The following is a 14096-nucleotide window of genomic DNA, read 5'->3' as shown; positions in this document are numbered from 1 at the left end:
TCGGGCTACTCCCATTTGCCTGCCCGTGCCATTCTGCCGACGTATATCAGCGTGTGGCGGTCGGGAAGTGGTTAATGCAGCTCTGCATTTATTAATATATTTGTTGTAAAAAAATAAAAAGAAAAAAAGTTAGAGGGTTAATTTTCCATTGGGGACACTAGTTCTGGTGACCTGGGGTCCCCAAGGGGTTTCTTCTCACTTCCTGTTTTGTCTATGGGACAGGAAGTGAAGGGAAATCTCCCCAATGGGACACAGATGGAAAAAAATAAACTGACAGGGGTTATAACCCTTCCTTGCTGTATTAAAAAAAAAAAAAAAAAAAAAAAGTTGTAAACTGCGTTACAATAAATGACCTACATCCTATATATTAATAGCAAATTTCCTATTTACAAGCCTAATGTGCAAGTGGAAATCTTTTTTTCCTGGTAATGAAACTTGGACAGGAGGAAAAGAAGATTGTAAGTGGGGCCAGGGGTGGAAAGGGTTTAGAAAAGGTGCCAATAACTAGCACTGCATGAATAGCTATCATTAATATTTCTTGTCGCTCTAAGATGAGAGCTTAAAATGAATACTTTTTAAAGTTCACACATTTTAGAATTGCTTTTTGTCTTGTAGGACTCGTTAAGATGGTGAGGTTGGTATGTATTGCTGCTGTCAAGGTTTTCTAACTATCCACAATTTTGCACGTGGAGATGAATTCGCACCCACGACGCATCCGTCTTAAGCCATGGCTGGTAGCACAGGTGGACAGTGGGAACTATCCAGGCCTACACTGGGAAGATCGGGACCACAAGCTATTCCGCATTCCATGGCGTCATGCAACACGTCACATACCAATGCAAGACGATGAGAACACCATATTTAAGGTGGGTACAGTATAACCCCTCAATGGCCTTCCAGTCAAAGGATGCAAAAAGTGACATACCTTCATATGAATCTAGAATGTTCCTTATAGATCTTTTTTCTAACATGCAATATATCTTAAAAAAAATCTGTTTTCCAAGCTACAACCAGGAAACATGTAATGGCTGTGTTTTTCAGAGCTAGATAAATACTCCTACTTTATAAAGAAAGAAAACTATAACCCTATGCACAAATTTTGTTTCAATGCATTTGTAATGGCGTGGGCTCCCCCCCCCCCCCCCCCCCCCCCAAGACCATTCCAGGCAGATTTTGAGAGGAAACCCTATGCCAAAGAAATAAAAAGAAAATTGTGTGGGGGTCCCCCCTCAAAATCCGTATCGAAACCTTATCCGAGCATGCAGGTCTGGAAAAGGGGGGAAACGGGCGAGCACCCAATGCCCCCCCCCCCACCATACCAGGTGTTATGACCCTGACAGTGAGAGGACTCTATATGAGATTAGACCGCAGCTGTAGAGGCTTATCAGAAATGAACCACCAGATCACTCTCACTGAACAATAAGAGTTTGGGGTTATATCATCATATCCTCAGTGGAACAAAACACAAGAGTAATAGCTTAATTCCTCTTAAGCTTAACTAATGAGAACAATCTGGATACTACAAGTATAAGTCTTTGTCTAAGTAGATTCAACAATCAGGATAGTAGTATTACATGTAGGATATCTCCACACTGGTACCAATAGAGTGAAATATGTCTGCTGTATCTGGTGCTAGTATATAATAACAAGTATAAGGTAAGAGACACAGTTCTGGAATATACTAGGAATCAATGTTATTGTAATAGCTGGGTTCAAGTATACTTGCGGTTTTAGGAGGTAGTCTGTACCGGAATGTCTGCACAGGTGGTGGTGGTATCTATATACAGCAGTAGTTTGGTATTTAAATATACTTGCAGTTCAGGAGGTAATCTATACCAGGGAGTCCGCACAGGTGGTGATGGTATCCAGCAGGATAGTGAAACACAGGAGACTTTGGAGGAGTAAGTAGTGGAGAGAGGTGCTACAGCGAGTCTGTAGCTTGTCCAGGGTTTCCCAGATGGCGGCAGGGTCCAACAGGAATATCCGAACACCCTGCCGCCATCCCCGGGAGTTTAAATAGCCCGGGCAGTGGCTGAGCTGAGCGCCGCACGTTGGAACGCACTTCCGCGTTCCAACGTGGAGCGCAGACGTCCGCGCACCGGAAGTGACGCGGACGTGTATCTGAATGGAGCGCAACTGTCATAAGTGACAAGTCTGCGCTCCATGAGGAGGAAGTAACGCTGACGGCGTTACATACCCCCCTCCTCAAGGGGGCACCTCCGGAGCGCCCAGTGAGACATGGTTTATCAGGATATTTATGATGAAACTGCTTAATGAGCCGAGGAGCATGAATATTTGAAGAACATTCCCAGGAATCATCTGTGGGAGAATAGCCTTTCCAACGAATCAAATATTGAATAGAGGATCCTCTTTTCCTAGAATCAAGAATCTTCTCTACCTGATATTCAGTTTCACCAAAAACTTGAATTGGAGGAGGAGGTTGTGGATCTCTATTTGGAAAAGGGTTAGATTTATAAGGCTTGATTAGTGAAACATGAAAAGATGGATGAATCTTCCAATCTGGAGGTAGAAGTAATCTAACAGCATTTTTATTTATTACATGAGAAATTGAGAAAGGTCCTGTATATTGACGACCAAGCTTTTTTGAAGGAATATTAAGTCGTAAATTCCGAGTGGATAACCATACCAAATCTCCAATTTTGTATGGAGGTGATATTGTTCTATGAGAGTCGTAATATTTCTTTTGTCTAATTTGAGCAGTCTTTAGATTAGAACGAAGAGTGTTTAGAGTGTTTTTTATGGTTGATAAGAAATTCTCAACAGCCGGAACATTACTTGGAGAAAAAGTAGAAGGTAAACTATTAGGATGAAACCCATAATTTGCGTAAAAGGGTGAAAACTGAGAAGATGAATTGGAAGCATTGTTATATGCAAACTCTGCATGTGGAAGTAAGTCAACCCAGTCATCTTGAAGATGGGTGCAATAACAGCGCAAATATTGCTCAAGAGTTTGGTTAACACGTTCCGTTTGCCCATTTGTTTGGGGATGATAAGCAGTAGATCTACGATGATCTATTTGTAAGGTTTAGCAAAGGGCTCTCCAAAACTTGGAAATAAACTGTGACCCACGATCCGAAATGATTTGGGATGGAAGGCCATGCAATTTAAGAATATTAGATAAAAAAGCCCTTGCTGTTTCTTGAGAAGTAGGTAACTTTTTCAAAGGTACAAAGTGGGCCATCTTGGTTAATATGTCAACAGTGACCATGATGGTGTTAAATCCATTTGATCTAGGAAGGTCTACTATGAAATCCATGGATATAACATCCCAAGGTCTGTCAGGTATTGGGATGGAGGTTAATAACCCATAGGGTGGTTTCCTCGAATGTTTGTTGATTGCACAAGTGTGGCAAGAACTCACATAGTCATGAACAGTCTTTGTCATATGGGGCCACCAATAACTTCTCTTCAGTAAAAGAATGGTTTTACTAATACCAGGATGACCTGCAAGTGGGGCATCGTGGAGTTGTTTTAATAGTGTGAGTTGTAAACTTGGTGGAACGTAGATCTTGTCGTTGAAAGTAAATAGTCCATTAGACTGCTGTTGTAGACCTTTAGGGAGTTGAGATTTATCTTTAGAAAGAGTTTGAATGAGCAATTTATCGAATGTCAAAGTTGTTCCAATAATTCGGTTGGAAGGAATAATGGAAAGTGGTGGAATGTCCATGGATTGATCTTCATTCATACGAGATAGAGAATCTGCTTTGATATTTTGAGTACCGGGGAGGTATGAAATGACAAAATCAAAACGATCAAAAAATAAACTCCATCTGACTTGACGGGCAGAAAGAGTTTTACAAGTTTTGAGATGCTGTAAATTACGATGGTCAGTGAGGATAGTGATAGGGTGTGTAGAACCCTCCAGAAGGTGTCTCCAGTTTGCGAGAGCGTCCTTTATTGCTAACAGTTCCTTTTCTCCAATCGGATAGTTTTTTTCAGCTGGTGATAAAGTTCTGGAATAAAAGGCAACAGGATGTAGTGGATGTGATAATGTGGGTCGTTGGGAAAGTACAGCACCCAAGGCAAAATGTGAAGCATCAACTTCCAACGTAAAATGAAACATTGGATTGGGGAGTTGGAGAATGGGAGCTGAAGAGTAACTAAGCTTAAGTGTTTCAAATGATTTCTGTGCTTCCTTGGACCAAATGAAAGGTATCTTAGAACTGGTTAGACTAGTAAGTGGTCTCACAATTGATGAGAAATTTTTAATGAATTTTCTATAATAATTAGAGAATCCAAGGAATCTCTGAAGGGCCTTTCTGGTCTGGGGAGAAGGCCAAGACAAAATGCAATCCACTTTAGTATGGTCCATCTGAACTCCATCTGGAGTGATCTGATAACCAAGAAAGGAGATAGTAGTCTGACTGAAGACGCACTTCTCAAGTTTTGCGTATAGAGAGTGAATTCTGAGTCTCTCCAGAATCCAACGCACATGTTTGTGATGTTCCTCGAGAGTATCAGAATAAATTAATATGTCATCTAAGTAGATAACAACACAAATGTCAAGCAGATCATGAAAAATATCGTTAATAAACCACTGAAAAGTTGCTGGGGCATTACATAAACCGAAAGGCATTACACAGTACTCGAAAAGCCCGTATCGAGTTTTAAAAGCAGTTTTCCACTCATCTCCAGAGCGAATCCTTATAAGATTATAAGCACCTCTAAGGTCCAGCTTTGTGTAGATCCTAGCTGTCTGTAACCTTTCAATAAGCTCTGGAATGAGTGGTAATGGATATCTATTCTTTACTGTGATGTTATTGAGGGATCGATAATCTATTATCGGTCGAAGTGATCCATCCTTATTTTTTACAAAAAATAGAGCTGCACTGGCAGAAGAAGTGGAGGGCCTTATAAATCCTTTTTTAAGGTTCTCATCCAAGTAATCTTTTAGGTGTATAAGCTCTGGTTGAGAAAGGGGGTAGATCCGAGCAGTAGGGATAGGACTGTCAGGAATTAAGTCAATAGGACAATCGTAAATCCTATGTGGAGGGAGTTTCTCCGCGTTAGTCTTACTGAACACATCAGCAAAATCTTGTAAGTAATCTGGTAAATTAGTAGGATGAATCTCTGAGAAGGAGATGATACATGGAGGATGACAAAATTCTGTACAGTAAGTAGACTGTAAAGAAAGAGATCTTGTGGGCCAAAGAATAGTAGGCTGATGAAGATGCAACCATGGTAAACCTAAAACTATAGGGAAAACTGGAGATGAAATAATATCAAAATTGAGAGTCTCTGTGTGGCCATTGGCACAAGAAACTATTAAAGGAACTGTCTGAGATGTAACTGGACCGAAAGAAGAGTTAGAACCATCAATAAATGTGAGTGACACTGGAATCTGCTTTAACACACTGGGAATTTTATTTGCTTTTACAACATTTGAGTCAATGAAGTTGCCACATGCGCCGCTGTCGACCATTGCTTCAATGGAAATCTTTCCTTGATCCCACTGTAGGGTGAGAGGAACAAAAATATAATGATTAGATATGGTTCCGGGTGAATTTAATTTATTAATGTGGGAAAAATTACCTTCTGAATTCTTTTTGAGAAGAGGGCAGGTGGAAACGATGTGGTCAGGAGCAGAGCAATATAGGCAAAGATTGTTAGCTCTGCGACGCTGTTTCTCTGCAGAGGTTAAAGGTCCTTTAATAACACTAAGATCCATTGGAGAATCTTTGGGAGGTGATCTAGATCTCCTGAAGGGAGTGACAGAATAGGTAGTGGCACGTTCGGTCTTTCTTTCGCGAAGGCGACGATCAATAGTGACCGAGAGGTGCATAAGATCTTCCAAAGTAGTGGGTAGGTCAACACGGGCTAACTCATCCTTCATAGCTTCAGATAAACCCAAACGGAACTGGTTTCTGAGAGAAATATCAGACCATTGAGTTTCTCTGCACCAACATTTGAATTCTGAAATAAAATCTTCAACAGGACGCCTTCCCTGTCTAAGACTCCTGATTGAATTCTCAGCTGTTAACTGTTTGTTGGGATCTTCATATAACAAAGACATCTCATCAAGAAATGTGTCAAAATCTCCTAAGAGATCTCCGTGTTCTTCTACATAGGTGTCCGCCCATACCCTGGGCTCACCTTTAAGAAAATAAATTAATGTAAGGATCTTTATCCTATCAGAATGATAAGTACGTGGCTGTAGTTCAAACATCAATCGACATGAACTAATGAATTGTCTGTAATTTTTTCTATCTCCAAAAAATGGTTCCGGTGAACAGGCCTTTGGTTCAGGTCTTTGCCTGGCTTGTGCCAGATTTTGATCTCTTAAAGCATCATTCTGCATACGTAACTCATTTATGTTGTTAGTAAGATTATCAACTCTTTGAGAGAGTGCAACTAAATGATTTGCAAGGTCAGCTGGATCCATTTAAAAGATATATGTAATTATATCCTTTATCTTTTTGGGTTCGGATATTATGTTATGACCCTGACAGTGAGAGGACTCTATATGAGATTAGACCGCAGCTGTAGAGGCTTATCAGAAATGAACCACCAGATCACTCTCACTGAACAATAAGAGTTTGGGGTTATATCATCATATCCTCAGTGGAACAAAACACAAGAGTAATAGCTTAATTCCTCTTAAGCTTAACTAATGAGAACAATCTGGATACTACAAGTATAAGTCTTTGTCTAAGTAGATTCAACAATCAGGATAGTAGTATTACATGTAGTATATCTCCACACTGGTACCAATAGAGTGAAATATGTCTGCTGTATCTGGTGCTAGTATATAATAACAAGTATAAGGTAAGAGACACAGTTCTGGAATATACTAGGAATCAATGTTATTGTAATAGCTGGGTTCAAGTATACTTGCGGTTTTAGGAGGTAGTCTGTACCGGAATGTCTGCACAGGTGGTGGTGGTATCTATATACAGCAGTAGTTTGGTATTTAAATATACTTGCAGTTCAGGAGGTAATCTATACCAGGGAGTCCGCACAGGTGGTGATGGTATCCAGCAGGATAGTGAAACACAGGAGACTTTGGAGGAGTAAGTAGTGGAGAGAGGTGCTACAGCGAGTCTGTAGCTTGTCCAGGGTTTCCCAGATGGCGGCAGGGTCCAACAGGAATATCCGAACACCCTGCCGCCATCCCCGGGAGTTTAAATAGCCCGGGCAGTGGCTGAGCTGAGCGCCGCACGTTGGAACGCACTTCCGCGTTCCAACGTGGAGCGCAGACGTCCGCGCACCGGAAGTGACGCGGACGTGTATCTGAATGGAGCGCAACTGTCATAAGTGACAAGTCTGCGCTCCATGAGGAGGAAGTAACGCTGACGGCGTTACACCAGGCCACATGCCCTCAACATGGGGGGGGTGGGTGAAGTCACAAGGGGTGAAGTCTACTGGTGATATCACTGGATGGCCACGCCCCATAGCTATATAAGAACTGGCAGACATTGCAAATTAAATAATAGCAGGAGCCAGTGTTGGCAGAGGATCGGGTCAGCGGTGGAGAAGGTGGCAGCGGAAGAAAAAGCCCGGAGGAAGAACACATTACAATTTTAATAAAAGACTTGCAGGTGTGTCTGCCATAATGGGTAATTATGCTTTGAATACATTATGACGAGCCATAGAACTATAATTTGACTTTAAAAAGAAAGAAAAGGAGATCTTTTGGTGGTAAAGTGTTTTCTGTTGGACAGACATACTATGTCCATCATCTATGGTCATCATAAGGGGTGCCCTATTACTTGAGCACTGGAGCTATAAGACCTCTTGCAAAATAAAAATAATGAACATGTTTTCTTTTTTACAGGCCTGGGCAAAGGAAACGGGCAAATACAATGAGGGGGTGGATGAACCTGACCCTGCAAAGTGGAAGGCAAATTTGCGCTGTGCTCTGAACAAGAGTCGAGAGTTTAAATTGTTGTATGATGGCACTAAGGAAACCCCCATGCAGCCTTTCAAGATCTACCAGCTATGTGACCTTTCTGGGCAGAATGAAGGTACAGCTAAACAATAAATTTAGCTAAATATCTGTTTTGTACCTATATATTAAAGGAAATGTACTGTAAAAAGTTGTATTTCAAAAATTATACAGCATAGAGTATAACAGGGTTCAACAAACCCCGGGCACCAGGTCGCAATTGCGACTAGAATTAGCGACCTGGTGCCTGGGGCGGTACAGCTGGGGTATCCTGTGTCTCCATGCGCCCCCACCACGCGATTGCGTCGGGGCGCGCCGGCCGGTAATTGAGCCTGCGGCTTTGCGGCCTTCTGCAGGCCTATGCTTCCTTCTGTGATCTGGCAACATCTTGTTGTGTCCGTTGGTATGACAAGACAACCAGCAATGCTAATGGAGCTTCCTCTGTCTGTTTTCACTGCAATCTCCTTCCCTTTTAATTAGAACCCCTAAACGTTATGTATATTTTTTATTCTAATACCCTAGAGAAAAAAATGGCAGTCGTTGCAATACTTTCTGTCAGACCGTATTTGCGCAGCGGTCTAACAAGCGCAATTTTTTGGGAAAAAATAAACCTTTTTTAATTTAAAATTGTTTTCATATGGGGGCGCTACTCACGTATGCGTTCGCTTCTGCGCGCGAGCTCGGCAGGAGGGGCGCGTTCTGGCTCCTAACTTTTTTAGCTGGCTCCTAGATTCCAAGCACATTTGTCAAACCCTGGAGTATAACAAAAAAGTGAAGGCGGTAAAGTGCTATCAGCATTTCAGATATGCACAATGGCCCGGATTCACAAAGCACTTACGCCGACGTATCTCCAGATACGCCGCGTAAGTGTAAGTATGCGCCGTCGTATCTATGCGCCGTGCCCATAAACTGAGATACGCCTGAAAATAGGCTTCATCCGACCGACGTAACTTTCCTACGCCGTCGTATAGTGCACGCATATTTACGCTGGGCGCATTTGCCGCTCACATTGATTTTCTTTGCACATATGCAAATGAGGGAGATACGCCGATTCACGAACGTAGTTGCACACGGCGCATAATATACGTGATTTGCGTAAGTCGTACGTCTGGCGTAAAGTTATTCCCCATATAGGAGGCGCAACTCATGCAAAGGTATGGACCAGGGAACACAAGCCATCGTATCTTTTGTCGTTTACGTTGTACGTGAATATGACTAGGCATAGGTTACGTTCACGTCGTAGGCAGTGATCCGTCGTATCTTAGGGAGTAGTTCCGACGTGATTTTAAGCATGAGCACAGGGATGCGGCCACGGGACGGCGCATGCGCTGTTCATTTTAAGTACTTCTATGACGCTTGGCCCATCATTTGCATGGGGTCACGCCTCATTAGCATGGCTCACGCCCACTTCCACCTACGCTGGCTTACGCCGAGGAAACCCAGCGTAATTTTCCCAGCGAGTGGGAGCAAGTGCTTTGTGAATCCAGTGCTTGCCTCTGTGCGCTACGCCGGCGTAGCATAAAAGAGATGCGCTACGGCGGCATAAATATGCGCCAATGTATGTGAATCCGGGCCATAATCTCTGTTGGCACAGTAGTCAGAAGATGTGACTAGTGAATTTTCATACTTTTTAGCACGATCATGACAATAACATGAATAATTGGTACACAAACCGGCCGTATCTTGTGATCAGATGGGGAAAAAATAATTTTCCTCTTCAATATCTGTGTAGAATGCAAAGTGCCAATAGTTTTTTTTTTTACCAATCTGACCATAATCATCTGGTTTGAGTGATGATTGTCTATTGGTCCATTTTACCCTATGTGGTAGGCATCTTGAGAAAAGGACTGTAGTCAAAACATTGCCATTTTTTTTTTTATTTTTTTTTTTACTCTTTTCACTTTCCTGCGTTCAGTTTGTTTAGCTAGTATGCGTATTATCCTTAATCCTTAATAAAATCCTAAATTTTATACTTCCATTGCATTCTTGTTTGTATGATTCTTTGTCATTTTAATTTCAACTCTTTGAGTACGGTATCTACATCACTCTGTATCGTTATCAGCATTTGGATATGCTGGTTTTCATTTCACAATTTACGGGGGGGGGGGGGGGGGAGAGCTAAGTATAAATATAGTCTTTCCTTATGTTATTCTAGACATAAAAATATCATGGGATGCACAATTAAAATAGCTATGTATTCCTTTTACATTACATTATATTAGATTTTTTGTTCTGCCTGACCAAAGTATAGAAATCTATTCTCGCAAAGGGTCATGTTTATTTACAAATTAATTCAGCTCTGGTTAGAATTCGATTTAAATAAATGAGGTGCCAAGGCCTGTATAATGTTTGAAGCCTTTTTTCTGTCTGTGTTGTACTTCAGATTCTTTACATTTGGAAGCCTTGCCTGATGAACCTATAAGCGATGATGAGAAAGAAGTAAGTATGCTTGATTATACTAACATAGTGTGGAGAGCGCCCAAACATCACTGATGCTGGTCTTGCAGTAGCAATTACTGTATACAAAAAAATACAACCAAACTGATTGCATATTTGGTGTTGTGTGCAATCGGCTAGGCAGTGGTAGTCAACATGAAAATTATGGCGGGCCTTAAGTGCGACACCCCCTTGACATTTCCAAAGGGAATTGATCAGTGGTGGCCCATCCATAGGGGGCGCCCGGGTGCCGCCCCCCCCCCCCCCCAAAGTCCATAAAAAAAAAATAATAATAATAAAAAATTATTTAAACATGTCCCTTTAAAAAAAAGAAAATCGAAAAAAGGTCCTTATGTGCACTGTATCCGGGAGCCGGGGACAGTGCAGTTTGAGTAGCGCCACGTCTGTGCAATCGCGAGATTGCAGACGTGGCGCTACATTGGCAGCAAAAAAAATGCCTTTGTGGCGGAGCCCATCGCGCCACAGCTTCCGGCGCAATGTACTTGGACTTGTGGCCGGGCGGGTAGCACGGCACCCAGTATATTTCGGTGCCTGTGCCGCTCAGAGGGACGCATCTCCGTGAGCCGGGCATGAAGGTAAAGCAAGCAGCCTTATACATTCCCCTCAGCAGCATAGAGCAGCATAGAGCAGTGTCCACAAACCCCCCCCCCCCCTAATGAGCAAAGCTAGCGCGGTCCCCCCCCCCCCCCCCGGTTATTGAACTTCTTAATTCTATTTCCTACAAAAATAGCGGCCGGCTCCCCCCACCGCTTATTAACTTTTTTTTTTTATTATTATTACATGTTCGCCTATAACTTCCTGGGGAAGACACATGGCCAGGTGATATCAGTGTGATCAGTCATAGAAGATCACATTGTAGGAAAGCAGAAAGCAGTGTATTATATCAGTATGAGAGATGTCAGTACAGGGACATGCATTGCAGTGTATTACATCCATATGTGAGATATCCCCCCCCCCCCCAATGTAGTTATTTTCGCAGTCTCTGTTAATCTCATGCAGTCAGTATGTCCGCAGTCTCTGGTAATTTCGTGCAGTCAGTATGTCCGCAGTCTCTGGTAATTTCGTGCAGTATGTCCGCAGGCTTTGGTAATCTCGTGCAGTCAGTATGTCCGCAGTCTCTGGTAATTTCATGCAGTCAGTATGTCCGCAGTCTCTGGTAATCTCGTGCAGTCAGTATGTCCGCAGTCTCTGGTAATCTCGTGCAGTCAGTATGTCCGTAGTCTCTGATAATCTCATGCCCATTTAGAGTCCTTCATTAATAACAGTGTAATTTTTTAGTTTGTTTGCGCCGATCTGTAAGGCTGCGCTATATACCATGATTTGTGATGCTGGGGATGTATACTCTGTCCTGTGATGCTGAGATGTATACTCCTGACACTATGGGTGGAAGCAAGGGGAATATAGGGGACGGAGTGGGTGGATTCTATAAGAGGTGTGGCTTATGAGAAGTGGGAGGGACCAAATGTGAAGGGGCGGGGTCTTGTGCCCCCCATCCTAAAACTTCACCAGCCGCCACTGGAATTGATGGTCAATGGCAGTGCAGTAACCTCACTGCCTTTATGGCCCGTATACACGATCCGAAAATCGGATGAAAAATATTGCTTTTGACGCAATTGTGCGATAATCGGATCGTTGGTACAGAGCTTTTGAGAGGCGATCACGATAATTCATCAAATTTTATTATTGAAACGGACATGCACGAACATTTTCCTTGTACGACACCATATCGTATGATTTTAGTCAGTACAGTTGTCGTCCTAACACATGACATCACTTCGACTTTTTTTTTCCTGTTGTATGAGAATTTTTGTGACTTTAGTAATCTATTCAATTTCTACTTGCGACTAGTAAGTGAAAAAAAAGTCGGACGATCTGACGTCCAATTTTCGGATCATGTGTACGGGGCATTGGCCTCCTCCCTTGTACATCTGGACAGTCCTTAAGACGTTTGCCTCCCTGGCATTTTGGTGCTCAGGATGTCCCATTAGCCCACATGGTAATCCCTTGTGCTTGGCATCTCCTTCAGCTGCCTCCCATATTTTGTCTTGTGCTACTTTATCTCCTTCAGCTTAACCTCACCATCTTTTCTGGTTGCCCTGAGTTTCCAGCACCCTGCAACCCCTTGTTCCTGCTCATGTGGGAACTTGGCTTCAGGAGTTGTACACCATTCAAATTTACATACATTTCTGCAGGAAAATTCTGCATTCCTGGATAGTGTTGTACCCCCTCAGCATTCCATCTCTCCTTCCCTTTCAAAGACCTGACATCTCTGTTCTTTCGAGGAACTTACTATTTTTTTGAAGCACTGGATTTCATGTGTACCCTAGGGCCTTTAACTGGCATCCCCACTGTGGAACACTCAGACGACCTTCCATGAAGAGTGTCCATGAAGATTTTATGAACCCTTTCATTCAGAGCCCTTCTGAAGGTTCTAACATCTTCAAGCTGGATAGGGCCTTACAGGTGTCTAGTGTTCATAACTTCACTAACTTCAGGTGTCTAAGATCGATAACTATCAGTCCCCAATGTTTCCCTGTATGCTGAAGGTGAGGTAGAGCGGACCTATCTGTCTATATAGGAGTAGTAGACATTCATTGAACTGAACAGCAACTGGGAGATGAGGCATTATCCAGATTGGTCCTGTTAGCCCCTCTGAGACAATCTGGATGCCAGTATTAATGATTAAAGACAAGCCAGAGGAGTTCTGGAACGCTTGTATGACCACCTATAATCTAGTGGTCCAAACCTTGGGGTAAGAGGCATGGTGTGCTATGGTGTCAGTGGAGGAGTGTCATTTCACCTATATTATATTTCTACGCACCTTGGGTGTCCCCTAGGATGTATGGACATTTACATCTAGGAACGTTTAGTTCTGTTAATCATTCTGGGAGTTCCTATTGAATGAACTTTTAAGCAATGCATTTCTTCTCAATACCTCTACACAGGGTATCCGCTCTTCTGTATATCATGAATTCTGCTGCCAGACTCATCTACCTTATTATCCACTCAGTGTTCACCCCCTCTGTCTGCCAGTCACTCTACTGGCCTCTGATCATCCAAAGAAGAAAATAAAAAATACTAACCACAACATACAAAGCCATTTACAAAAAAAATCACCAATCTTATCTCAATATACCACCCAAACCATCCTCTCCGCTTCTCCCAAGATCTCCTACTCTGTAGCTCCCTTTTTCTCCTCCTCCCATGCTCCCTTCAAAACTTCTGCAGAGCCTCCCCTATCCTCTAGAACTCCCTACCCTAATCTGTTTGGCTATCTCCGACTCTGTCCACCTTTTGTAGGTGATCCCTGAAAATTCATCTTTTCCGGGAAGCCTATCCTACCCCCACCCAACAACTGAGCTTGTAAGTCTTCTGTCAGCTATTCCTTTAATTGTATTACTTTATTTTTGTACCACTTGCTCCTAACTATTAGATTGTAAGGTCTCATGAGCAGGGCCCTCGGAATCCTCTTGTAATGAGTTGTATTGAAACTGTACTGTCTCACTTTTATATAATAAAATGCTACGCAAACTGTTGGTGCTATATAAAACTTGTATAATGTTAGTCATCATAATAAAGGTTAGGTAGGTCCTGTAGGGTTCTTCTATCAGATCCCAGTGACACTTTTGGGTGTTAATGTGGATGAGTTGTCCAGCCTCTTGTTTTTTCTGGTGTCCCCTTGTATCAGTATTGGGTTGTGGTATACATTTTATCTTACTGCCTTCTTTCAGTC

General features: G+C 42.5%; 1 protein-coding gene across 2 annotated transcripts in view; it reads left to right on the top strand.

Moving 5' to 3' along the window:
- Positions 1 to 14096, top strand: part of IRF5 (interferon regulatory factor 5) — an 84909-nt gene that overhangs the window by 38596 nt on the left and 32217 nt on the right. For both annotated transcript variants that reach the window (XM_040343225.1, XM_040343224.1), the window contains exons 2-4: positions 616 to 866; positions 7796 to 7985; positions 10290 to 10345. In XM_040343225.1, the coding sequence (XP_040199159.1) occupies positions 693 to 866; positions 7796 to 7985; positions 10290 to 10345 (420 nt within the window). In that variant the 5' untranslated portion in view covers positions 616 to 692. The remainder of the gene's footprint in view (positions 1 to 615; positions 867 to 7795; positions 7986 to 10289; positions 10346 to 14096) is intronic.

Source organism: Rana temporaria, chromosome 3 (assembly GCF_905171775.1).
Source record: "Rana temporaria chromosome 3, aRanTem1.1, whole genome shotgun sequence".
Classification (NCBI taxonomy): Eukaryota; Metazoa; Chordata; class Amphibia; order Anura; family Ranidae; genus Rana; species Rana temporaria.
This window is presented reverse-complemented; position numbering and strand designations above follow the sequence as displayed.